This window comes from Oncorhynchus masou, chromosome 13, assembly GCF_036934945.1.
Source record: "Oncorhynchus masou masou isolate Uvic2021 chromosome 13, UVic_Omas_1.1, whole genome shotgun sequence".
NCBI lineage: Eukaryota > Metazoa > Chordata > Actinopteri > Salmoniformes > Salmonidae > Oncorhynchus > Oncorhynchus masou.
In genome coordinates this window covers 32,601,542-32,627,616 of record NC_088224.1, presented here as the reverse complement: position 1 = coordinate 32,627,616, position 26,075 = coordinate 32,601,542, and the positions used below count along the sequence as shown (strand labels likewise).

Below are 26,075 nucleotides of genomic sequence, written 5' to 3'. Positions count from 1 at the left end.
AAAGTGTGTATACGGTATATACCTGCATAGCTTCCACTACACCATTAGCCCGTTGTGTTTAACAAAAATTGCACTCTCCTACACGAGTGCTCTGGTATTACCGTTGCTGTCCTTTCAGAATCACGAACCCGTCACACACTGAAGACTTATGTCCGATAGGTTCGCCACTGCGCAATCATGTCTATAAAAGACCGGTCTCGAGTACTACAACACTGCTGCATAGGGTTGAACGTTGTTCATTTTTGTCTAGCTGATGTTCTTCTGATGTTTCTTAGGGATATTGTTCGTGATATCTCCCGCTGTTACAATTTAAAACTAAACGTCAGACTTGGATTAGTTTGTTAATAGAATAGGAATGCGTTGTCTGTATTATACAAGTACCACATTCCTTCCAGTCGTCATCATAACATATTCATTGTGAGAGTTTAAAATCCATATATTTTGTATATGATATGTGTGTGTGCGCGCGCACCTGCGTTGTTTCCTTGAGCAATTCATGACTACAATGAGGAACTCCGTAGTGGCGTTATCATTGGAGACCACAGATACAAAGTCATAATTATGGCCAAACTCCGCCTATTTCTAAAATGTCTCTTCTTAAAAAATATATTTTTAAACCTACCCCCTCTGCTAACTTATACCAAAACCTAACCTTAAATTAAGACCAAAAAGCATTTTTTTTGGTTTTCATTAATTGTTATGATAGCCCATGTTGGCTTTGTGACTGTGGTAACTAGTGACAACATAGTCATAGCGGGTTTGCATCGAAGCAAGCAAGCACTCCCAACAAAGTTACGTATAAACCGAAGGAGGGGCAGAAATAAAATGAACTTTTCCGCATTCCACGGGTAACTGTAAAGAACTCTGACTGTAGGCTTATCTACACATGGACAGGGGAGTTTGCTACGTCGTTGACTAGTCGTCCTACGACTTGTTGACTAGTTGTCATCGGGAAAAATTCATTGCAACGCATTAGAAGAACAAACACTTATTTGTTTCAGTTTGCAAAAGAGCCTGGTCAGGCATTCAGTTGGGTGAGTGTTTCTCCTGACGATCTTTTCGACGCATTTTGTTTTCGTTGATTTATGCTTACACACACACACACACACACACACACACACACACACACACACACACACACACACACACACACACACACACACACACACACACACACACACACACACACACACACACACACACACACACACACACACACACACATATATATAGATATGTGTGTGTGTGTGTATGTTAACCACCCAGGCGACCCAATAAATTATAACCTCATGATAATAAACGATGTGCCGCTCTCATCACCCGCTTTTCTCTCAAAGGCCATTGCTCATGACTGCTGCAATCTCTCGATCGTTCCCGACTAGTTGAGTTTGATGAAAAACTGCAATACCTTTTGGAATAGAACATTTATTTTCGGGTTGTGTTCTGCTATATTCTAATGGTTGTAATGGATTGTCAGAATCTGAAGTTTGACATATTTAAAATGAGAAAGTTGGGCACGTTACACACCATTTATTCTGGAGTAAATTATGGGATTGTTTTTCATAACTGGTTCATCTGAGTTTCTGATTATATGTTTTTCCATAACGTTTAGGCACCCTCACTTCTCTTTCTCTCCATTGACTTTCATAGTTCCCCAATTCCAACGATTCAGCTTTCATATATTATTATTGAGGTGTCCACATGATCATAATCTTCTCTAAATCTTTTGCTTTATGTGGTGATCAATTTAGTATTTTCTACAACTGCTATCCTATGACTAGCTGGTCAACGACTTTATAGTTACACACAAACACGCACAGGGGAAGGCCAAACTCAACATAATGTTGAAAAATGAACAGATCACATTCCCTTAGACACACCAGTGTGGTCAGGGTCTGCAGTAGCCCAATAATGGATTAAATGAGCCTAATGTTACTCATTAAGGACCTTACATGTTCTGTTTAGAGGTGAATTGGCTCTGGCAGCCGAAACAACCAAATGCACCATCTAAACGTGAATTGAATGTGAAACACTCCTGCCCCATAGCATGTTGGCTGGAGTACATTGCTGACATGCTGAACGTCAATTGTCGCTCATGGAGTGCCAGACTAGTCTCTTTCTCAGTTTGCTAATACAGTGGGTTTTGAGTGGTGTGTGTTGTTGTACAGAAGGTTGCAAATTTGATCCCTGCTCTTGGCAGAATAGAATACACTCTGTTTACGTGGTACTGGTCCATGGCTTGTGCCCACACTGAAGTCAAGTGGGTTGAGCACTTAGCACAGATCAGTTTCTCTACACTCCATGATGATGGCATATTTTCTTCAGAACTGAACTGTACTGTCTATCTCTGACTCATCTCTTGTGAGGATAGATGAATGATAACAAGGCATTTTTTGTTTTATGGGGCACCTAGTCAGCCAGACGCGCACGCACGCATGCACGCGCAGACACACGCACACACACATTTTGCATACACAAAGACACCAGTTTGCTGGTGGCACCCATAAACAACCGCTTCTTCACACCTACTCTTCAGATTAGAGTGCCCTAGATAAGACAGTAAAGCCACGGTCTGTCTGTCTATTTTGGCCCACATTTAGGAGCGAGGCCTCACTTTTAGCCGCTTATCAGACCTTTTGACATGATGACATAGTGCACCGTTCATAGACAAGGGCCATTGTTCCACTGTAGTGTTATTTGGGGAAGGGCTGGTTTTGGAGTTGCGGGGGAGCTGGTTCTTGAATCAACGCTGTTGTTCTCAGGATATCGTCATGTTGTTGACTTCATGGTATTGGGGTGGGAAGCTGGGGTGGATCATGAGGGGAGTCTCGGGAATGTCTTTTTGAGAATGATTTTTAGCAGGGGAGGGGGGCATGCACATAACAACTGTCAGACAGAGTCTGAGAGGGAAAGATATTATTGTGTTCTGTAGTTAGTATATATACAGGAAGACTCACAAACACTCACATGCTGTCACAAATAGACACATTTAAGTTTACACCAGTTGTATTCGGCGCACGTACATTACCTCTGTATGATTGCAGACTGTTGAAGTTGACCCCTCTTGTCCTCACTCCCTTTCTCTCACTCTCTTTAATATCTTTCTTTCCCTGTCTCTTTCTGCCTCCCTCCCTCACGCCATATTTTGCTCTGTCTGTCTGTCTGTCTGTCTGTCTGTCTGTCTGTCTGTCTGTCTGTCTGTCTGTCTGTCTGTCTGTCTGTCTGACTGTCTGTCTGTCTGTCTTTATGATGCTGTTTTTTGGATACAACATGCTTTTCTCTCATTGTCAGCATTTCTCTCTTTCACTCTCTTTCACCCTCTCTGTATTTGGTTCACTATATTAGGCACGACTGGACGCCGACAAGGATAATTCTTCCCTGCAATTAACATCAGTAATCCTTTCAAAACTGATCACCAATCCCCATTGAAATATTCAAAAGGGCCGCATTACATAACCAAGGGAAAAAAAACACTCACTGATGCATGCGCTGATGCACTTTGACACTTGAGGGTTTTAGTCTGTTATTTTAATCACGTTTGTTTTCATACGGTGGTGGGTAGAGGCAGAGTAATACTCTGTGAACTTGCACTTTTAAACACTGTCTCACTCTTCAGTCCCTCTGCGTTCAATGCTAATAAAGGCTTATGGGTCATTCCATTTGATTTCAATAACTTTTTGACTGCACCCCTTTTGATTTGAACTTAACTTCCCATAAATATTTGCCCATAGTAGAAGTGGTCAAAACTGACAAAACATTTACGAGATAGAGGTGCTAAAAAATGACCCATTTTGCATACTCCACCATACCACAAGACATCCATGTCTTTATCACTGGTAAAGATAAATTGTGTAGTTTGATACCATTTAATTTAGTGATAATGTCCGAGAAGCTGGTGTTTGGAGGATATATTGGCATGGGTGTTGTTAGGCATGAGATTAAGTCCAAACACCGGCTTTGAGGGCATTATCACATTTATACAACGGGTTACCAACATATTCAAATAATGATTGACATATATTCATTAAAACATTATTTTGATGAATTTATTCATACTATTTCATCCGTCCACAAGATATAGTCCCTAAACAAATCTAGGGTTGCTACTCAAGCCGGCTGGGCGTTCGTTCTGTTGGTTCAGTTGCCAGAGACAGGACCCAGTCGTTCAGTCTTTTTGTTCTGTATATGTTTGTTCTAAATGTTCCATTGCCATACTGGCTGGTAACGTTCTTATCCCTGGAATGTAAGCTAGTCAACTACGGCTAACTTACAGTGACATCAACCAGTGCAGACAGAATAACAACAGTAGCTGCATTTGTTTAAGCTGTTTTGTTGTGACATTTATTTGGATACATCCACAACAATGAGCTAATGAGGCACGATTTCACCTGGCATAAAAAAATTATCTCTCGTTAGGACACTGTTGTTCAGAGGAGCTAGCCAACAGCACAACTAACACAATAATTTCAAACTGAAGCTGGAAAGACTGCAAACTAGCTGTTCTTTGTTTTATTTGACCTTTTTTCAATTTACATCTCTTACATATCCATAAAAAATTATGCCAGCTGATTCATGATTTCGACTGGCTGAGAAACGCTGCCTGCCTCTATTCCTCATCAGTTCGAGATTGAATTTGAATATTGAAACAATGTTGCAAATGTCAGCGAGACAGACAGCTAGGTTAATACAAATTGCCATGGTTGAAAACTAAATGTTAGTCTAAAAGAAATGTGAGATAATGTCTAGATCAGTGGCGATTTTAGCATGCAAATCTTGGTGGGACAAAAAAAGTGAAAAATGTGGGATGCATGCCAGCAAAGCCACAACACAACACTAAACAATACATTAATTGCACTATAATGGTGACAAACGGTGCCCTCAAACTGTTAGGGCCTACATAAAGCTGTCCCAACAGCAGTCCCAACTAGAGGTCGACCGATTATGATTTTTCAACGGCGATACCGATTATTGGAGGACCCCAAAAAAAACCGATACCAATTAATCGGCCAATTTAAAAAAAAAAAAACATTTTTGGATTTGAAATAATGACAATTACAACAATACTGAATGAACACTTATTTTAACTTAATATAATACATCAATAAAATCCATTTAGCCTCAAATAAATAATGAAACATTTGGTTTAAATAATGCAAAAACAAAGTGTTGGAGAAGAAAGTAAAAGTGCAATATGTGCCATGTAAAAAAGCTAACGTTTAAGTTCCTTGCTCAGAACGTAAGAACATATGAAAACTGGTAGTTTCATATACCTTTGACTATTGAATGTTCTTATAGGAGCTTTAGTATTGCCAGTGTAACAGTATAGCTTCCGTTCCTCTCTTCGCCCCTACCTGGGCTCGAACCAGGAACACATCGACAACAGCCATCCTCGAAGCATCGTTACCAACCGCTCCAAAAAAGCCGTGGTAGGGAACAACTAGGGGAACAACTACTCCAAGTCTCAGAGCGAGTGGAGTTTGAAACGCTATTAGCGCGCACCCCGCTAACTAGCTAGCCATTTCACATCGGTTACACCAGCCTAATCTTGAGAGTTGATAGGCTTGAAGTCATAAACAGCTCAATGCTTGAAGCATTGCGAAAAGCTGCTGGCAAAACACACGAAAGTGCTGTTTGAATGAATGCTTACGATCCTGCTGCTGCATACCACTGCTCAGTCAGGCTGCTCTATCAAATATCAAATCATAGACTTAATTATAACATAATAACACACAGAAATACAAGCCTTTGGTAATTAATATGGTCGAATCCGGAAACTATCATTTTGAAAACAAAACATTTATTCTTTCAGTGAAATACGGAACCGTTCCGTATTTTATCTAACGGGTGGCATCCCTAAGTCTAAATATTGCTGTTACATTGCACAACCTTCAATGTTATGTCATAATTACGTAAAATTCTGGCAAATTAGCTCGCAACGAGCCAGGCGGCCCAAACTGTTGCATATACCCTGACTCTGAGTGCAATGAACGCAAGATAAGTGACACAATTTCACCTGGTTAATATTGCCTGCTAACCTGGATTTATTTTAGCTAAACATGCAGGTATACAAATATATACTTCTGTGTATTGATTTTAAGAAAGTAATTGATGTTTATGGTTAGGTACAGTCGTGCAGCGATTGTGCTTTTTTTTTTTTTACAAATACGCTTTTGTTAAATCATCCCCCTTTTGGCGAAGTTGGCTGTCTTTGTTAGGAAGAAATAATCTTCACACAATTCGCAAAGAGCCAGGCGGCCCAAACTGCTGCATATACCTTGACTCTGTTGCACAGAACGCAAGAGAAGTGACAATTGCCGTAGTTAAAATAAATTCATGTTAGCAGGCAATATTAACTAATTATGCAGGTTTAAAAATATATACTTGTGTATTGATTTTAAGAAAGGCATTGATGTTTATGGTTATGTACACGTTGGAGCAACGACAGTCCTTTTTCGCGAATGTGCAACGCATCGATTGTATGCAACGCAGGACACGCTAAATAAACTAGTAATATCAACCATGTATAGTTAACTAGTTATTATGATTGATTGATTGTTTTTTATAAGATAAGTTCAATGCTAGCTAGCAACATACCTTGGCTTATTGCTGCATTCGCGTAACAGGCAGGCTCCACGTGGAGTGCAATGAGAGGCAATATTGAATCCCCAAGCTGAAAAGGTAAAAATCTGTCGTTCTGCTCCTGAACAAGGCAGTTAACCCACCGTTCCTAGGCCATCATTGAAAATAAGAATGTGTTCTTAACTGACTTGCCTAGTTAAATAAATGTGTAAAAAAAATGTACAAAAAAAAGTAGGCCAAATCGGTGTCCAAAAATACAGCGTTCCGATCGTTATGAAAACTTGAAATTGGCCCTAATTAATTGGCCATTCCGATTAATCGGTCGACCTCTAGTCCCAACACCTTACCACTGCTACACCTGGCTATCAGCGGAGCCTTGTCTGGCATCGAAACAGTTTATTCATTCTCATTTACTGCCCTTTAAAAAACAGAGCTGATATGGCTGACTTGCTTCAACAAATGTGGTTTCTACTGACAATTGAGATGTACAAACTATGGCATAAGCAGATAAGAGACAATCCGTAATTTCAATTAAGGCATTAATGAGCGAGGACGACAGAATTCAGAACATGGGCCATTCTTACAGTGTTCTCCCTGTACACCAAGTCAGAACCGTAGGATAAATAAAGGGGGTATATAAGCATACAATTAAAGCTCTTACAATTTTAGATTATTACATTTCTCAAAAACAGGTTATAGGCTACATGTGCACCACCAAGTCAGAACAGTAGGTGAAAATTAAGAGGTGAAAATAGACCAAATTATTAGGGTGAGGCACATGGGCTACTAACAGCTTACTACACAACATACACTTATGTATATACTGTAGCTAAGAAAGTAATACTGTCTCATTGGCATATTACATCATTTATGCAGCAGCATACAATACATTTTTGGACTCACCTTGTGCTGTGCTCACTTGGAACAGGAAGGCAGCACGGTGGTCCTTCGTGGGCAAATTTTATCATCAAAGTCTGGCATTCTTTGGATTTATGGTGCTTTCAAGACAACTTGGAACTCTGTAAAAAAAGAGGTTGAATCATGATGCCATCAGTGATCTTCAGTCGTAGCTCTAGAAAGAGGCCAGAGTTCCTGATTTACAATTCCGAGTTGGATGAAAGTTTCCAACTTGTTGTGTAATGTTTATGTCCAATGGCCAATGAGCACCGATACGTTTAATCTATAATATCTCTTAATTATTTATCTTCATATGACAAATATTAAAAATGATTTGCCAGTAGATTGTCGACTTGATTCATGATGATGACTGCTAGCTAAGATTTTGAAAGTATGATGTTGACATGATCAGTCCAATCAAAGTTACTGTAGATAACGAGATTGTCATTTTATCTGTGGCCGATGACCTTGAGCCTTCTTCGATGGGCAGCACCCAATGAGCTAACATTTTCGAAGTCTACCCTTAGACTTGGAAGTGACGTAGTGTCTCCATGAGTGACATAACACTGAGTCAATCACAGCGTAACGCTCCATATTTTCTGCTGGCTTGCCCCACCACCACAGAATACACTGAGCTAGGCTGAAACACCTGCATTTTGGAGTTCTCTTACTCAAGAAAACAAAAAAGAGACCATGTTTGTATGCCACTTTATTAACTCAATGATATATATGTATTACATTGTTTGCAAACTGATATGTGACACGTATTAATGCCAAAATAACATGCAAAACAGGCAAGCCCAAAAAGAGAGAGAGTGGTGGAGTGTGCTTGCCTTGAAGCACTGAACATCATGACGTGAATTGGAATGTGTTTATGCTATTACTAGCATTATAACGTCACTGAATTACACAATTATACTCTATAAATTAGGAATATTTTTGGAACTAAAAATAACATTATTAAACGGTTCTCAAGATTTGAAAATATCTGTTCTGTTCCGGAACACTAGCGATCACTTTCGTTCTTTTTTGGTTTTCGGTTCGGTTCCTGAACCGGTTCCAACCACTGATTCCCATTCAAGTCACATTTTCTGATCTGTTGATCTTCCACCATCTTTGTGCTACTATTTGAAAGTTAAAATGTCTATTGTTTCCCCATTTTAGTACATATATCAGCCAAAACATGACACCCACCCTGTCTCAACCGAAGGTGGGCACAACACAAACACCTCAGATTATGTAAAATAAGGTCTAAGCTACAACATATGGGAAAAAGAAAAAAGATAATTAACATTAAATGTTAAAAAATGACAATTTTTTACTAAACATTTTTTATATACGAAATTATAAAATAGTTGGACAACCCTTTTGAAAGCATTTGAATGATCAAACTCAGCCGTGTATCTTTTCCAGTGATGAAGATATGGATGTCTCATGGTAGGGTCAGTGGTGTAAAGTACTGAAGTAAAAATACTTAAAATACTAGTTTTTGGGGGTATCTGTACTTTACTATTCATGTTTTTCACAACTTTTACTTTTACTTCGCTACATTCCTAAATAAAATAATGTACTTTTTACTACACACATTGTCTATGAAACCCAAAAGTACTCGTTATTTTTTTAATGCTTAGCAGGACAGGAAAATGGTCAAATTCATGCACTTATCTGGCTATCCGTAAATTAAAAAACAAGAAAATAATGTCGTCTGGTTTGCTTAATATAAGGAATTTGAAATTATTTATACTTTTACTTTCAATACTTAAGTATATTTTAGCAGTTACAATTATTTTTGATACTTAAGTATATTTAATACCAAATATTTGTTAGATTTTTACTTTTACTTTTACAATTTCCTATTGAGGTATCTTTATTTTTACTCAAGTATGACCATAGGGTACATTTTCCACCACTGGGTAGGGTGGGTATGCAAAATGGGTCAACTTTGAGCACCTCTATCTCCTAAATGTTTTGGCATTCATGTTCCAAAAGTTATTTTCTGTCCACTTCTACCATGGGCAAATGCATATAGAATGTTTTGTTAAAAAAGTGATTGACATCAAATGGAATGACCCTCATGTTTTCTTTCTCTACTGTTGAGTCATTGTTCTATCACTGTTTGTGGTTTTAAGTTATATGTGCTGCAATAGATAGAAACAGTAATGGGGTCTTTTTGTAAGCACTAAATCCACCATGGTTCGTTAGACAAAGCCTATGGAGAAAATGAATGGCATTTTTGTAGAAGTTTTGTATAAATGCTGTTTTGTTCTATGAGATCATCAGCTAGTGTAACTTCTTGTGAATTTTGGCCTCATAATTAATAACGGTCATGTTAACTGACAGCTATTATCTCATATAACAAAACATATAAGATCTCCTAAGCCTGTGTTACCCTCAGACCTTATTTTCTGCGTTTATTCCAGAACCCTATTCTTTCGCCATTAATTTTTCCAATAGGGATGCCTGAACGAACCAGAGGTAGCTCATTACCGTGATTAAGAACTACAAGCTGGCGAGCTCTATAGAGTCTTCTCATTATGAGTGGAATCCTAATTTCAGATATTTCAGATTGGACTCGAGCTAAAATCATCCATTGGCCTCAACTGAAGATACTGTATGTCTGAACATTTGAGTTGCGGGTGCACATCTCAATATTGGTTTTGTGTTGTAAATATGTAGTGGTGTTTTTTGTGTGATGTGCCTTGTGTTTGGACCCCAGAAAGATTAGCTTATGGGGTCCATAATAATAATAATAATAATAATAATAATGATAATAATAATACTATTAAAAAGTCCGGATTCAATTCATCCCCTATGCACCTCAAACTCAACTCTGGACCTCGAAGCCAGTTCCACTGCATTTTTTTAACTGTTCCCCTCTAATCAGGGACTGATTTAGACCTGGGACACCAGGTGTGCACAATTAATTGTCCGGTAGAACAGAAAACCAACAGGCTCTAGACCTAATAGGGTAAGAGTTGAATACCCCTGCATGCTATCACATTTGCCTTAATTGTTTTCTTTTTCTCTTTGTTCAGGTCCCGACCTTGTGAAGACATAGTTGAAAGCACCATGCAGCACATGGATGTGAACCAACAGTAACATACAGTGAGGTGAAACTGAGAAGAAGAAGATCAGTATGGCAGTCTTTAATAAGCTTGATAATGTGGAAGACCTCTATGAGATTGGAGAAGTACTTGGGAGGTAAGGATGGTCATTATAAAAGGTATTCTTGTATGAGGCTGTTGAAGTGAGGAAGGTATTATAACTCTGAATTCAGTTGCTTTTCAAGGTCAATTTTGCATATGCTGTCTGGTTGCATAGGTCAATGTTAACTAAAATTCAACCTATGCAATTGAAATAATAAAGAAATGGACCGAATTGTGAATAGAAAGAAACTATGTCTGAGTTTTGTTGCTTTTCAACATCACAAATGACATTGCAGAACAGCTACATAAATACATCTGTGTTGTGTTCAGGAGGAACATATTTTTATTGGATAGACTCCGGTAGTACCTACCCATTTCAAGATGTATCCAAGCAAGTAAATAAATTGTTGCACTTTGTCGCCGCCCCAGTGGCCACTTTGGGCAGGTGCGGGAGGTGCGTGAGCGGGCCTCGGGGGCTCGCTGGGCTGGGAAGTTCCTGAAGATTAGGAAGTGCGCCAGCAGCCGGCTGGGCATGGAGAGGAAGAGCGTGGAGCGGGAGGTGGAGGTTCTGCAGGCCCTGCAGCATCCCAACATCATGGCCCTTAAGGATGTGTTTGAGAGCCGGGCCGAGGTGGTGCTGGTGCTGGAGCTGTGAGTGGGGGGAGGGGAGGAAGGAGAAAACAATACTATTTGAACCCAGGTCGTACATGCAAGGCAAGTCATTGATTCCATGAAGTGGCTGAATTATGTAGTAGAGTTAAGTTCTAACACTTCTCTCCATTTATTTTCCTCCTTCCTCTTTCAGTATTAGTGGAGGAGAGCTGTTTGACTTCATTGCTGAGAAGGAGAACCTTACAGAGAGCGAAGCCATCGAGTTCATGAAGCAGATACTGCTGGGTGTGGGCTTTATGCACAGCAAACAAATAGGCCATTTTGACCTAAAGGTAAATTATGCTAGTGTGTTGATTTGACATATCTTTAGTTTGTTACTCACTCCATATGACATTTAGAAATCCAGTGCTGCAATAGTCTGTGGTTGTGATTTACATCTAACCTCTTACCTCCCCAATAATACTGCTAATGTAGTAGTATGCATGAAAATAGTAACACATCAAAACCTGTCCATTTATTGAATCCAAAATCCTAGGCTTTTAGGCATAAGTACTTGAAGTGAAAAGAGCATATCTGTATTCATCCATCCCAAAACCACATCAGACAAACATGCTGATACTGTTACTTATTAGCAGAAATGTCCATGCCGCACGCTTACCGCACATGGTCGTGTTTGTATCCACAGGTGCCACTAAACAGTGTGCCTGTTCACTAGTGTTGATGAACATGCTGTTTGCGTGCCGGTCGGTCAGAGCGCGGTCCGCATGCAATTGACCATTATGGTCAGATTGACCTCATTTTGCATGTAACATGTTTACTCCCCTTCCCCAATCAGCCAGAAAACATCATGCTGTCAGCCAAGATGGCCCCAAACACTGACATTAAGATCATCGACTTTGGGCTGGCCCACCGCTTCCAGCCAGGGGAGGAGTACAAGTGTATGAGTGGCACCCCCCAGTATATTCGTGAGTAGTACAGTAATTTCATATGAGTTAGGCCCAGTTTAAAATGTAAATGTAAATGCATCCATCCTCATCCTTTGCTGTGAAGCACTTACTGACATGACTGGATTCTTGAAAACCATTGCTTTCGTTATTTCCAATTGTCCCACCACTGATTGAGGGAGGGAGGGAGGAAGGATACATTAGAAAAAGACTAGGACAGACTGTAAACTGGGTTCAGGACAATTTCTGCCACCATGGTGCATCAGTCAGAATGAGAATCGGGAGATGGAACCAGAATCCAGGTTTAGGGGTATTTATTAAACAAAGTTCAAACACAGGAACGAACAGAGGCATATGGGGGGAGTGTTTTGGAACAGAGGTAGGGCTTGGATGAGCCACCTCGTGGCATCACCAAGCAAACTATTCTAGTGTGTAGGGAGGAGCATGCCACTTAAATAGAACCTGAAAGGGGTTGAAAAAGACAAAAGTGGCGTGATTTAGGCGTGGAAACAGATGTAATGGAAAGGGACGCGGTCTAGGGTAATTGGAGACAATTAGAAGACTGTAGGAGTGGCATGACCCTTCACAACAGATGCATTATTAAAGAATTGGAACAGGCCCTTTGTAATGCAGTCCCTACTGTGTTCTGTGGAAGTTAGCACGTATTTCCAGGTCCAGGGTTTTCCACGGAGACAGCGAAAGAAGTGCAGTGTCATGATCTGGGTTGATGGTGTTATGATAAACTCGGGGGGTTTGCAAGTCCAGTTGAAACAGGAAGTGATTTGGAGGATGTAGGATAGTCGCTATTTCAGTGATAACTAAAATACACCCCCAACCCAGATAATTTAAGAAACCTCTTATCAATATAATAATTATATTCTACATATATTTAAAATCTACATATTTAGTACAACAGTATATCATAAAGCAAAAATGCATAACAAAGCAAAAATATCTTTAAAATCCTATTAGATTTTGAAACATCAGGTAGTTCGCCCCAAGACAAAGAGCTGTTGTCAAACACTAGCTGCTTCAACACAGATTTGGCCAGCATGATAAGGTTGGCATGGTTACAAAGCTCTTCCTGTTTGGAATTCAAATGTGTTTTCCCACCAGTAGCAGCTACAGTACGGTAGATTTAAATAATAAATTGCGACTGGTGGAGGAAGTTAGTAAAAAGCTCAAAGCCACTGGAGTTGTTTGACTTGTAGAAACAATCTATTCATGTTTTTCTGATGAATGCAGTGTTCATTTTGCACTCTTAAAAAATGTGAAATTGTTCCTTTAGGCAGTCTGACAGGCCTTCTGGGCTTGTCATAAATGCTGCTACATACATAGACAAGTTTCTCCGATTGCTTTATTGGCATGAAATACAATTTGTAGATATTGACAAAGCAGTATAGCGGTACAGCATTTCAGATACAAGGAGAAGGGGATACCTAGTCAGTTCCACAACTGAATGAATTCCACCTCATTTGGGGCGGCCAGCCTAGTGGTTAGAGCGTTGGACTAGTAATCGAAAGGTTGCAAGTTCGAATCCCCGAGCTGTCGTTCTGCCCCTGAACAGGCAGTTAACCCACTGTTCCTAGGCCGTCATTGAAAATAAGAATTTGTTCTTAACTGACTTGCCTAGTAAAATAAAAACATTAACCCAACCCCTCTGAATCAGAGAGGTGCAGGGGGCTGCCTTAATTGACATCATCAGCACCCGGGGAGCAGTTGTTGTTGTTGGGGGTTAACTGCCTCTCTCTCTCTCTCAGCCCCTGAAGTGATCAACTACGAACCTCTGAGCACAGCTGTCGACATGTGGTGAGTGTCTGTACTGCCCCCTCTTCCAACATATACAGACACCTAAAATGACCCCCTTCCATCTTGATGAATAAGCCTCTGGGATGCGTTTGGACATGTGTAGGCATGCTTTCCCTAAACAGTGTGACTGTTTCTGGCTGAATGCATTAGGTACACCCTATGTGTTCAGACACTGTGAATTTTGACTAATCAAATCAAATACAGTGTTTTTTTTAAAGTCTAAAGGGTGGAATTTGATTGTAGTACAGTAGAATATGAGTGTACCCAGCACAATGTTAATAAATGGTGCTCAAAACTGAGGGACTTAAAAAAAGAGCAATTCTTACCCCAGGACACTTGACATTGTGACTATCCCCGAAAAGCAAAGGAGCATTCAGATGGCTGTGTTTATCTTTGAGGTTTATTTTAGGGACAAACAGACAAGCTTATGTTTTCGATGTGTCATGCCTCTCCACCAGAACCTTAAACAGGAAACTGCCAGAGACAGCTGATTATAGTACTTTTAGAAATACAAAAGCAAGCATTAAAAAACTACTCACCACAACAGCTCTAACGTCTACATCCTTTGGAATAAAGTTATGATAATGAGATAATAACTGAGTCTATCTAGGCCTCTGTGAGAAAAATAACAACAACAACGTTTTTTTCTTTGTTTGTGTTTGCCCCTATAGGAGCATCGGAGTGATCACCTACATACTGTAAGTTGGGGGAGAAAAGGGGGGTGCTACTGTATGTTTGGATTCACACATATGCCCAATTCCAAATCAACCCTTGCCCTACCATAACCCTTCATTTTTTTTTGTGGTGGGGGGTGGGGGTAGATAAGCGTTAATATTGCAGATAGATTGTGGCTTCCATTAATGTAATTGTCTGCATCATTTCCAATCCCCCATATATTGTGTGTATATGTAAACTCTGCAAAAAAAGAAACGGACCATTTTCAGGACCCTGTCTTTCAAAGATAATTTGTAAAAACCCAAATAACTTCACAGATCTTCATTGTAAAGGGTTTAAACACTGTTTCCCATGCTTGTTCAATGGAGCATAAACAGTTAATGAACATGCACCTGTGGAACGGTCATTAAGACACTAACAGCTTACAGACAGTAGGCAGTGAAGGTCACAGTTATGAAAACGTAAAACACTAAAGAGGCCTTTCTACTGACTCTGAAAAACACCAAATGAAATATGCCCGGGGTCCCTGCTCATCTGCGTGAATGTGCCATAGGCATGCTGCAAGGAGGCATGAAGACTGCAGATGTGGCCAGGGCAATAAATTACAATGTCCGTAATGTGGGCCGCCTAAGACAGCGCTACAGGGAGACAGGACGGACAGCTGATCGTCCTCGCAGTGGCAGACCATGTGTAACAACACCTGCACAGGATCGGTACATCCGAACATCACACCTGCAGGACAGGTACAGGATGGCAACAACAACTATTTTCAAGTAAGGCAGGTCCTAACCAGACATCACCAGCAACAACGTTGCCTATGGGCACAAACCCACCGTCGCTGGACCAGACAGGACTGTCAAAAAGGGCTCTTCACTGACGAGTTGCGGTTTTGTCTCACCAAATCAAATCACATTTTATTTGTCACATATACATGGTTAGCAGATGTTAATGCGAGTGTAGTGAAATGCTTGTGCTTCTAGTTACGACAATGCAGTAATAACCAACGAGTAATCTACCTAACAATTCCAAAACGACTACCTTATACACACAAGTGTAAAGGGATAAAGAATATGTACATAAAGATATATGAATGAGTGATGGTACAGAGCGGCATAGGCAAGATGCAGTAGATGGTATCGAGTACAGTGTATACATATGAGATGAGTATGTAAACAAAGTGGCATAGTTTAAAGTGGCTAGTGATACATGTATTACATAAAGATGCAGTAGATGATATAGAGTACAGTATATACGTATACATATGAGATAAATAATGTAGGGTATGTAAACATTATATTAAGTAGCATTGTTTAAAGTGGCTAGTGATATATTTTACATCAATTCCCATTATTAAAGTGGCTGGAGTTGAGTCAGTGTGTTGGCAGCAGCCACTCAATGTTAGTGGTGGCTGTTTAACAGTCTGATGGCCTTGAGATAGAAGCTGTTTTTCAGTCTCTCGGTCCCTGCTTTGATGCACCTGTACTGACCTCGCCTTCTGGATGATAGCGGGGTGAACAGGCAGTGGCTTGGGTGGTTGTTGTCCTTGATGATCTTTATGGCCTTCCTGTGACATCGGGTGGTGTAGGTGTCCTGGAGGGCAGGTAGTTTGCCCCCGTTGATGGGTTGTGCAGACCTCACTACCCTCTGGAGAGCCTTACGGTTGTGGGCGGAGCAGTTGCCGTACCAGGCGGTGATACAGCCCGCCAGGATGCTCTCGATTGTGCATCTGTAGAAGTTTGTGAGTGCTTTTGGTGACAAGCCGAATTTCTTCAGCCTCCTGAGGTTGAAGAGGCGCTGCTGTGCCTTCTTCACGATGCTGTCTGTGTGGGTGGACCAATTCCCCACAATTCCCCACACAGGGGTGATGGTCGGATTTGCATTTATTGACGAAGGAATGAGTGTTACACCGAGGCCTGTACTCTGGAGCGAGATCGATTTGGAGGTGGAGGGTCTGGGGCAGTGTGTCACAGCATGCACTGCAGTACTTAATGCAGCTGGTGGCCACACCAAATATTGACTGTTACTTTGGATTTTGACCCCCCTTTGTTCAGGGGCACATTATTCCAATTTATGTTAGTCACATGTCTGTGGAACTTGTTCAGTTCATGTCTCAGTTGTTATGTTAATACAAATATTTACACATGTTAAGTTTGCTGAAAATAAACGCAGTTGACAGTGAGAGGACGTTTCTTTTTTTGCTGAGTTTATATAATTTTGTCTTTCTTTATTATTTTCTCTTAACTACCACCCCTCCCCTAATTGGATTAAACTAATGGACAACAACACTTAGGCTTCCACTTCTAGCTTATACATACTATATACATTTTACGGACACAGTGTATTTTACAATAGCTATCTTTTGTTTGTGTTTAGTCCCATTCTTCAGCTACCCTCAACCCCTCCCATCCATCTCTGAACAACATACAGTTTTGATTTCTGTTTGCCATATATGTTTCAACTGTGCTGTGATGTTTCACAAAAGGTCTGAACCTTTCTATTTTCATTGTTTCAACAGATTATCTTTAATTTACACACAATTTTGCTATAATATTTATCATATTATTTATTGATCGATTGACTATGACTTTTCAAATCACCCAGCATTGCTATTTGCAGAGTTAATCAGATAGGTATTAACAATGTGGCAATAGTGCCATCTTCCTCTCTGTTGACTTGGAATTGGGCAATAGTAACAGCAACCTTCTTTCCTCTGACTCCCCTTTATTTTTCCAGACTGAGTGGTATGTCCCCGTTCCAAGGGGACAAGGACGAGGAGACGCTGAGGAACATCATAGCCCTGAACTATAAGTTTGACGACCACCACTTCAGCATGACCAGCGCCATGGCCAAAGACTTCATCCAGAAGCTCTTAGTGAAAGATCAGAAGTAAATAATGCATTGGTCATGGGTAATTTGGCCTATTATGATGTCAAGACAAATATGGAAAATGACTGGAATAGTGAAAGCATCACTTATTTTGTGACTTTGCACCTATTGTAAATGGATGGATACTAGGTTTTTTTCAGCCACTATACTTTCTCTTCAGCCTCTATTGATAGAATAGGAACTGTGTATTGTATGAATAGATCACCCTTTGTCTAACTTGCTGTGGTTACTTGTCTGTTTCTCTGTGGTTACTTGTCTGTCTCTGTGTAAGTGAGAGAATGACAGCTTTCTATTTCAGACGCTATTGATAGAATATGAACTCGCGTATCAAATTAATAGATTACCTTTTGTCTGGCCGCTTGTGGTGTCTGTGTGCACTGATCTTATCGTCTCTCTGTCGGTCTGTCTATGTGTAGTGAGAGAATTACAGCTGAGGAGTGTCTACAGCACCCCTGGATCAAGGTGAGAGTCAGCAGCACAAGGCTTTGGTCCTTACAAACGGTTTAATATTGAAAGGATAAACGCTGACATTCTGTACATTACCTTAGAGATAATGGACGAGGCGGAGCATAGGTAAAGTACAGAACGCTGGCGTTTATCCCGCTTATACCACAGCTGCCAAAGAAAACAATACTATAAGCACATACTATAAGCACACATCTGTCGTTCTGCCCCTGAACAGGCAGTTAATCCACTGTTCCTCGGCCGTCATTGAAAATAAGAATGTTCTTAACTGACTTGCCTGGTTAAATAAATGAAAAATGTACCGGTAGAAAGACACGCGACCCAGTTGTTCGTTCTTATCCAACGGCTCACAGTCACGACCTCTGCAGTAGCTGTTTTCTATTGACGTTCATTTGGATGCATCCATAATGACCGATTTTGCCTGGCATAGCTAGAAAAGTTTGCCCTCGTCAGGACACGCAACACTGTTAATTACGAGGAGATCGCATTGCATATCAAACACTCGGCTAGAAGTTAGCTAAATTGTTTGTTGCTAGCAAACCTGCCAATATGACAAGCAAATTAAAATATATCAGTTGCTGAAAACAGCTGGTCAAACTATAAACGTGGGGGTATTTGACAGCATAGCGCCAATTGCGTCATGACTGCAACAGTAGGAACAGAGAAATTAATTTATCACTCACCATGTTACATCAGATGCTCAAAAAAAAATCCTGCAAAAATAAATCAATGGTAGCTATTTTTTTCCTCGTTGAAACTGCGTTTGTGTGGTTGTTGGATTAGGTTTCTGTAACTTTGCATGTGTTGGCGCTTTATTGCTTCACGAATGCAAGGTGTCCCGATATCTTTTCCAACTGTCCCGTTATCTGGTTTTAATGTCCATTCTAGAATGCCCTTCTAATCAATCAGAAATGTGTATTCAGAAAGGCTGTGGTATAATGCACGTTTAATATGTGTATTTGTTTTTAATCTCTACATTGATTAATTGTATCTCCTTCACTTATTATCTATCCCTCTCTTTTAGCCTCTGACACGGAAACAGGTGGCCAACAGGAATCGCTCCTCCATCAACATGAAGAACTTTAAGAAGTTCAATGCCAAGAGGAAATGGAAGGTGAGTAGGATATATGGCCAATTTATATCATATAATTTTATGCCATATCACATATTGTTATGACACTGAATGAAGCTCAAATATTGAAAATGTGCATGTGTTTTAATAAAACAGATAATGAAATCAAACTGAGGTCATTGCTACACAGTCGATGCTTGTCTTCTGGGGAGCTAAATTAACAAATAGGACATGAATGTGAGGCGGAAACGTTTTGTTCGAATGGCCATTTTCAAGTGTACTCCCTAAGGGGCTAACCAGCTTTCAAAATAATAGGTTGCGAATTTTGTTAAAAGGCGTCAAAATAGTTCGGTAGGCTGCTAAATATTTCAGGCTGAGGTTTGGTCAAAAGCTGCAAAATATTTCAAAGGCCTGCTAAATATTTCGGTCTACTCAATATTTCTGCGAGTGAAATATTTCATGCTGTTAAGTTTTGTGAAAAGCTGCTAAATATTTGAAACACCTGCAAAACATTTCAAAGACCATCAAAATATTTTTGCCAGTGATATTTCGTTTAAATGAAGAGCACTGGCTAGTTAGAAGCGCTAACAACTTAGTTAAGACGTTAGCAGCGCTAACTAGTTATGTCATTAGCAGCGCAATCTATTTAGCTACGTAGTTAGCAGCGGTAACAAGTTAGCTACGACGTTACCAGCGCTAGTTATGACCATAGCAGCACTATATAGTTCGCTACGTCGTTACTGAGTGCTAATAATATTGGGGGGTGGGGGGAGTTGTCATGTCCGCAGAAGAGTGGGGGCAAGGGAGGGGGGGGTTGAGGGTTGAAGTAATATGTATATCACCAAAGAAAAAGCAGAAATAGGATTTTTTGAAATAACTCAATTAAACCCCCAGAAGAATACTCATAGGGATCTAAGTCCTGTATATCGCCCTGATATGGTGTAATTTAGATTGTAAAGTTGAAAGAACTTTGATTGCCTTCAATGGTTAAAGCATTAATTAATTAAAAACCTGTTTTACAAAAGATTGACTCAAACTTGGGGAAAATTCAGTGGAAGTGAGAAGAACCAGACAAACTGAATCCCTAATAACATGAGGGGTTTCACGTCTTCTGGGGTTTTAATGGAGGGACATTTTCTTAGCCTATTTCCTCTTCTTTGGCGATACAAGGACTAGCACACTCCATGGCAGAATTTGAAATCTCAGCAGGTGTCTTTGAAACTTCTTGGACTTCTTGGTGACTGTATGTACAGTGCATTCGGAAAGTATTCAGACCTCTACTTTTTTCCAAATTTTGTTACATTACAGCCTTATTCTAAAATGGAAGTGTTAAAGTGTCCCCCCCCCATCAGTCTACACACACAATACCCCATATTGACAAGGCAAAAACAGGTTTTGAAATTTTAGCAAATCTATTACAAATAAAACATGTAACTGTGATATTTAGGTAAGTATTCAAACCCTTTACTCAGTACTTTGTTGAAGCACCTTTGGCAGTGATTACAACCTTGAGTATGACGCAACAAACTTGGCACACCTGTATTTGGGGAGTTTTTCCCATTCTTCTCTGCAGATCCTCTCAATCTCGGCCAGGTTTGATGGGAAGCGTCTCTGCACAGCTATTTTCAGGTCTCTCCAGAGATGTTAGATCGGGTTCAAGTCTGGGCTCTGACTGGGCCACTCAAGGACATCCAGAGACTTGTGCCGAAACCACTCCTGTGTTGTCTTGGCTGTGTGCTTAGGGTTGTTGTACTGTTGGAAGGTGAACCTCATCCCAGTCTGAGGTCCTGAGTGCTCTGGAGCAGGTTTTCATCAAGGATCTCTCTGTACTTTGCTCCGTTTAGCTTTCCCTCGATCCTGACCTGTCTCCTGGTCCCTGTCACTGGAAAAACATCTCCCACAGCATGATACTGCCACCACCATGCTTCACCTTAGGGATCGTGCCAGTTTTCCTCCAGGCGGGACGCTTGGCATTCAGGCCAAATAGTTCAATCTTGGTTTCATCAGATCAGAGAATATTGTTTCTCATGGTCTGAGAGTCCTTTAGGTTTCTTTTGGCAAACTCCAAGTGGGCTGTCATGTGTTTTTTACTGAGGAGTGGCTTCTGTCTGGCCACTCTACCATAAATGCCTGATTGGTGGAGTGCTGCAGAGAAGGTTGGCCCCAGTCAGAGGCTGGCATTAAGATAGCATTGAATGAGCTGTATTCCGCCATAAGCAAACAAGAAAACGCTCACTCAGAGGCGGCGTCTATTAGCATGTTAAATGTGCAACCAGAGAGAAAATAACTCTGGACCACCTATACTCCACACATAGAAATGCATACACAGCTCTCTCACACTCCATTTGGCAAATCTGACCATAATTTCATCCTCCTGATTCCTGCGTACAAGCAAAAATTAAAGCAGGAAGCACCAGTAACAAGAGCAATAAAAAAGTGATCAGATGAAGCAGATGCTAAGCTACAGGACTGTTTTGCTAGCACAGACTGGAATATGTGGCATCAAATGGCATTGAGGAGTACACCACATCTGTCATTGGCTTCATCAATAAGTGCATTGATGACGTCGTCCCAACAGTGATCGTACGTACATACCAGAAGCCATGGTTTACACGGACTATCCGCACTGAGCTAAAGGCTAGAGCTGCCACTTTCAAGGAGTGGGACTCTAACCCGGAACCATCAAACAGGAAAAGTGTTAATACATGACTAAGATCGAGTCATACTACACCTGCTCTGACGCTCGTGGCAAGTGGTACACGGCAAGTGGTACCGGAGCACCAAGTTTAGGTCCAAGAGGCTTCTAAACAACTTCTTCTCCCAAGCCTTAAGACTCCTGAACATCTTGTCAAATATCTACCCAGACTATTTGCATTGCCCCCCCTCCCCTCTCCACACCACTGCCACTCTTTGTTGTCATCTATGCATAGTCACTTTAATTAAGCATTTCACTGTAAGGTCTACACCTGTTATATTTGGCGCATGTGACTAATAAAATTAGATTTAATTTGTTAAATGCCTTGTTTGCTCTATAACCTGTTAGTTCAGATGCCTTGCAGCGTGATATATAGGCATAAGGCTGAGACAATAAGAGGACAGTGGCAGAATAAATTAATCACAAAACCAGAGTGCAACATCTGTCTGGTGAAGTCCACAAAGCATATTAGATGTAACAAACAGTTACATGGCATACAGCATGGTCAATCAAGTTAATGTTATCGACATTTTCAGACTACTAAACAACTGTATACTCACCAGACATGCCACCCATTGAGCATGTTTGGGATGCTCTGGATCAACGTGTAAGGCCGTGTATTCCGGTTCCCACCAATATCCAGCAACTTCGCACAGCCATTGAAGAGGTGTGGGACAACATTCCACGTGCCACAATCAACAGCCTGACCAACTCTATGCGAAGGAGATGTGTCGCTCTGCATGAGGCAAATGGTGGCCACACCAGATACTGACTGGTTTTCTGATCCACGCCCCTACCTTTTTTATACAGTATCTGTATCCATTCATGTGAAATCCAGAGATTGCAGTCTAATTTATTTATTTCAATTGGTTAGAGTGTTGGGCCAGTAACCAAAAGGTTTCTGGATCGAATCCTCGAGCTGACAAGGTAAAAATCTGTCATTCTGCCCCTGAGCAAGTCAGTTAACCTCGGGCGCCGAAGACGTGGATGTCAATTAAGGCAGCCCCCAGCACCTCTCTGATTCAGAGGGGTTGGGTTAAATGCGGAAGACACATTTCAGTTTAATATTTTCAGTTGGACAACTGACTAGGTATCCCCTTTTCCCCAATTGACTGATTTCATTATATTAACTATAACTCGGTAAAATCTTTGAAATGGTTGCATGTTGCATTTATTTTTCTTCAGTGTACATTGAGAAGCAGGGTGTATACATCGTAGTGTCAAATAACACGGTCTTTTTCTGTCTATAATGTCTGACTCTTATGTTCCCGTCCCGTCGACATCCTCCTCCTTTCTTTCTCTTTTCATATCTCCTTTCCTCTGCTTTCTTTCTTTCTTGTTTTCTTTCTCTCTAGATGTCATATAACATGGTATGGGTGTGTAACCGGCTGCATCGACTGAAGATGCTATGTAAGACTAGTGCACTGGTGGACGAGGAACTGGTGAGTAAGGCAGCCATGACAGTTTAACTAAGAGTTACACTTGAACGAAACCTATTACATTATTTTAATAAAGAGTACCCCCTATTTTAACCTCTATTGCTAAAAATGCTATTAATAGCAACAATTGTATTCTATACATAAAATATTTCCAGGCTTTGAAAACACAGGTAATATAGCCTACTGTATCATTAACTCATGGCTTATCATCCAGGCTTTGCTAATCTCTTTTAATGTGTTGTGTGATATCATCAGAAGTTGAAATGCAGGCCAAATATTTTAGTAGAATGATTGAGGAAAATCACATAAATAAATAAAAAGGGAGGGGGAAGTAGAAAACATTGCAAAGAACTTGACTGTATTCAAATACAAGCAATGTTGTACATGCACCATAGTTGCTGGAACCATTCTGGAAAGAACAATGTGAAAGAAAATAACCGAGCCAGCACACTATGATTTGTGTCTGCTCTATAGTGTGGGTCAGGTAAAAGAGAACTAACCTACTATATCTCTCCTCGTCATCAGAGACAGTGTGAGAGTGACCAGGAGGACACGGAGACCAAGCCATCATCTCTCATTCGCCGGCGACTCAGCAGCAGTTCATAGACTCAACCATCAGGTGGGAGTGCTGCATCAAACTGCAGTGCATACTTCCCGTAACAGTGACCCAACCAAGCCTACAGTATTTGCCCTCCCACTTTACCAGACCTCGAGGGAGGGTAAGACCAAGACACAGGCTGACACAAGCGCTGGGCGCACAAGAAGGAATTTTCAGGCTCTATGTCCCTACATGAGACTTTTCCCTGATGAAGTGGAATGGAATCTACAGAACAATTGTTGCCTATCAAACTATTTCCCGAAAGGCCTGTCAAGGCTTAGTTTTAGGCTCAATGCACTTCAGGTGGATTCAAAATGGTGGAGGTAGTTCTACTAAGAGCACAAATACAAGTGTGTGATGGCTTCTGTGAGTGAGAAGTCATATAATAAGGCTCTCGATGGGGTAAAACACAAGAAAACCCAGCATGACTTGTTTTTTGAGCTTTGCTCAGTATTTCTGTGGTTTATTGCATGTTTTATGGTGCTTCTGCAGTTGTAAAGGTCAACTGATAGCAGGCGGTGACAATGTTGTTCTTATGGTGAAGTTACTGATTTGGGGATGTACAGTAGTGGATTGCACCATGTAGGGTGTTTAAACCTGTGGCATATCTATATCTATTATTTTCCCCCTAAAAGGTGGATGGAAATTGAACGGAAACCTCAGAATTTAGTAGGTTTTAGTCTTCCAAATGCGTTGTTGACCATTTTACTAAGCTTCCATTACATTGCCAAATATGAATATATTATGTTATATACAGTATAATGCAATTATACAATATAATGCTATACAATATCTATATCGTAGTGTCCTAAACATGATTACCAAGTGTTCTCGTATTGTATATGCATGATGGACAAATATTTCAAGATAACAAATCAGTATAAATAGCACAGCAAATCAACTTTTAACGGTTCTACTCATAGAAATAGGATGAAGAAGGAATTCCAGTTCTGTGTTTCTACTAATTCAATACTGACTTCCTGCATACAGTGAATACTCTGAACACTCCATGCTCTACTGAACCAGTAGCATTACTGATACGATCATACAGTAATACCTGACAAATAATGTGACATGTTGGTCGATTAATTGTATTTTTGTGAGAACTGTTTTTGTTTTCTGTTTCTCAAAGAAGTTTTAGAATTTACATGTTTTTGTTTTATTTTATCATAACCTTTATCATAATACCTAACGACAGTCCGTGTTAAGTGTGGTTCTTTTAAATAAAATAACATTGTTGTCAACAGGTTTTGTGAATACATTTTGGAATCATCCCCCTTGCAAACTTTTAAAATCATAGGGAATAGAAAAATAGTGCAGGCCATTCTTTTTAACCATCTCTTAATGTTCTAACTTGGACCAGAGCTTTTCACCTCTGCACTAGTTTACCTCTGCAATGTGTCATTGGTGTTCTGACTGCTGTTATTATTAAGTAGCATCCATCCCTCAAAAAAAGTGTTTTGGTAAATAGGAGCGTGACGATTGTGTAATAACCCAGTATTGAAGCTGTACACTATTTTGAGGATTTTTCCATTAAAATAGATTAACTTGTTTATTAAAAAACGACCTATCTGTTGAGCGCAGATTGGGCTTCCAATCGGTTCCCTACAGTCTTGTCGCCCTCTGCAGGAGCAAACCATAAAGCACAGAAACGCATACATGGATTGGGTCATCAATGATTTGACGTGAGATTAACAAAACAGAAATAAACTAGTTAATTGATACCCTAATGTGGTCCATTATAAATGTGAAAGTTGATATAATAGTCTCATGAAATGCCTAGGCTTATACTAAAGTAGTCAAGGCCTACAGGAATACACCTCTGTGAGCGATAAAGCATTTTGGAATAGAATTTGAATCTATAACATCATTTTTTACATAGGCTACTATGAAAGAGTCGACAAAAAAACAAAACATGAACAATATAACAACATTTCAAGGTGCACAACATGTGATGTTCACTTAATGTCTGAATCATATCAATCGGTAATCAAGCAGTCAATTGAAATGCAAATAAAGTAGCATTTGTTTTATTTATTGATTTAGCAAAATTCCAAAAGCGTTCTCTTTTTTGAATTACCCAATGATGTGTAATAAACTCGTCGAATAAAAGGTGCGTTAGTGCGTTTGAGTCGAGAGGAGGGAGTTACGGTTCTCGTTTGAAAGCCAAGGGGCAACACAAAAAGAAAGTATTTGGCAACACTCTTGGGACGGGACAACAAGCAAATAACAGTAGACTTCGTGTAAGCAGTCGACCT

The 26,075-nt window shown here is 40.3% G+C and overlaps 1 protein-coding gene across 3 annotated transcripts in view; it reads left to right on the top strand.

The window, feature by feature from the left end:
• The window catches only part of LOC135552104 (death-associated protein kinase 2-like), a 30,827-nt gene extending 5,761 nt beyond the window's left edge, over positions 1-25,066 (top strand). For 2 of the 3 annotated variants that reach the window (XM_064983514.1, XM_064983513.1), the window contains exons 2-12: positions 10,512-10,677; positions 11,052-11,273; positions 11,428-11,566; positions 12,070-12,199; positions 13,939-13,987; positions 14,659-14,685; positions 17,396-17,548; positions 17,965-18,010; positions 19,038-19,127; positions 23,136-23,222; positions 23,745-25,066. In XM_064983514.1, coding sequence (XP_064839586.1) covers positions 10,613-10,677; positions 11,052-11,273; positions 11,428-11,566; positions 12,070-12,199; positions 13,939-13,987; positions 14,659-14,685; positions 17,396-17,548; positions 17,965-18,010; positions 19,038-19,127; positions 23,136-23,222; positions 23,745-23,825 — 1,089 coding nt within the window. In that variant the 5' untranslated portion in view covers positions 10,512-10,612 and the 3' untranslated portion in view covers positions 23,826-25,066. Of the gene's footprint in view, positions 1-762; positions 1,035-10,511; positions 10,678-11,051; positions 11,274-11,427; positions 11,567-12,069; positions 12,200-13,938; positions 13,988-14,658; positions 14,686-17,395; positions 17,549-17,964; positions 18,011-19,037; positions 19,128-23,135; positions 23,223-23,744 lie in introns of those variants that run through there. The other variant, XM_064983512.1, reaches the window with a different exon arrangement.
• The last annotated feature ends 1,009 nt before the right edge of the window (positions 25,067-26,075 follow it).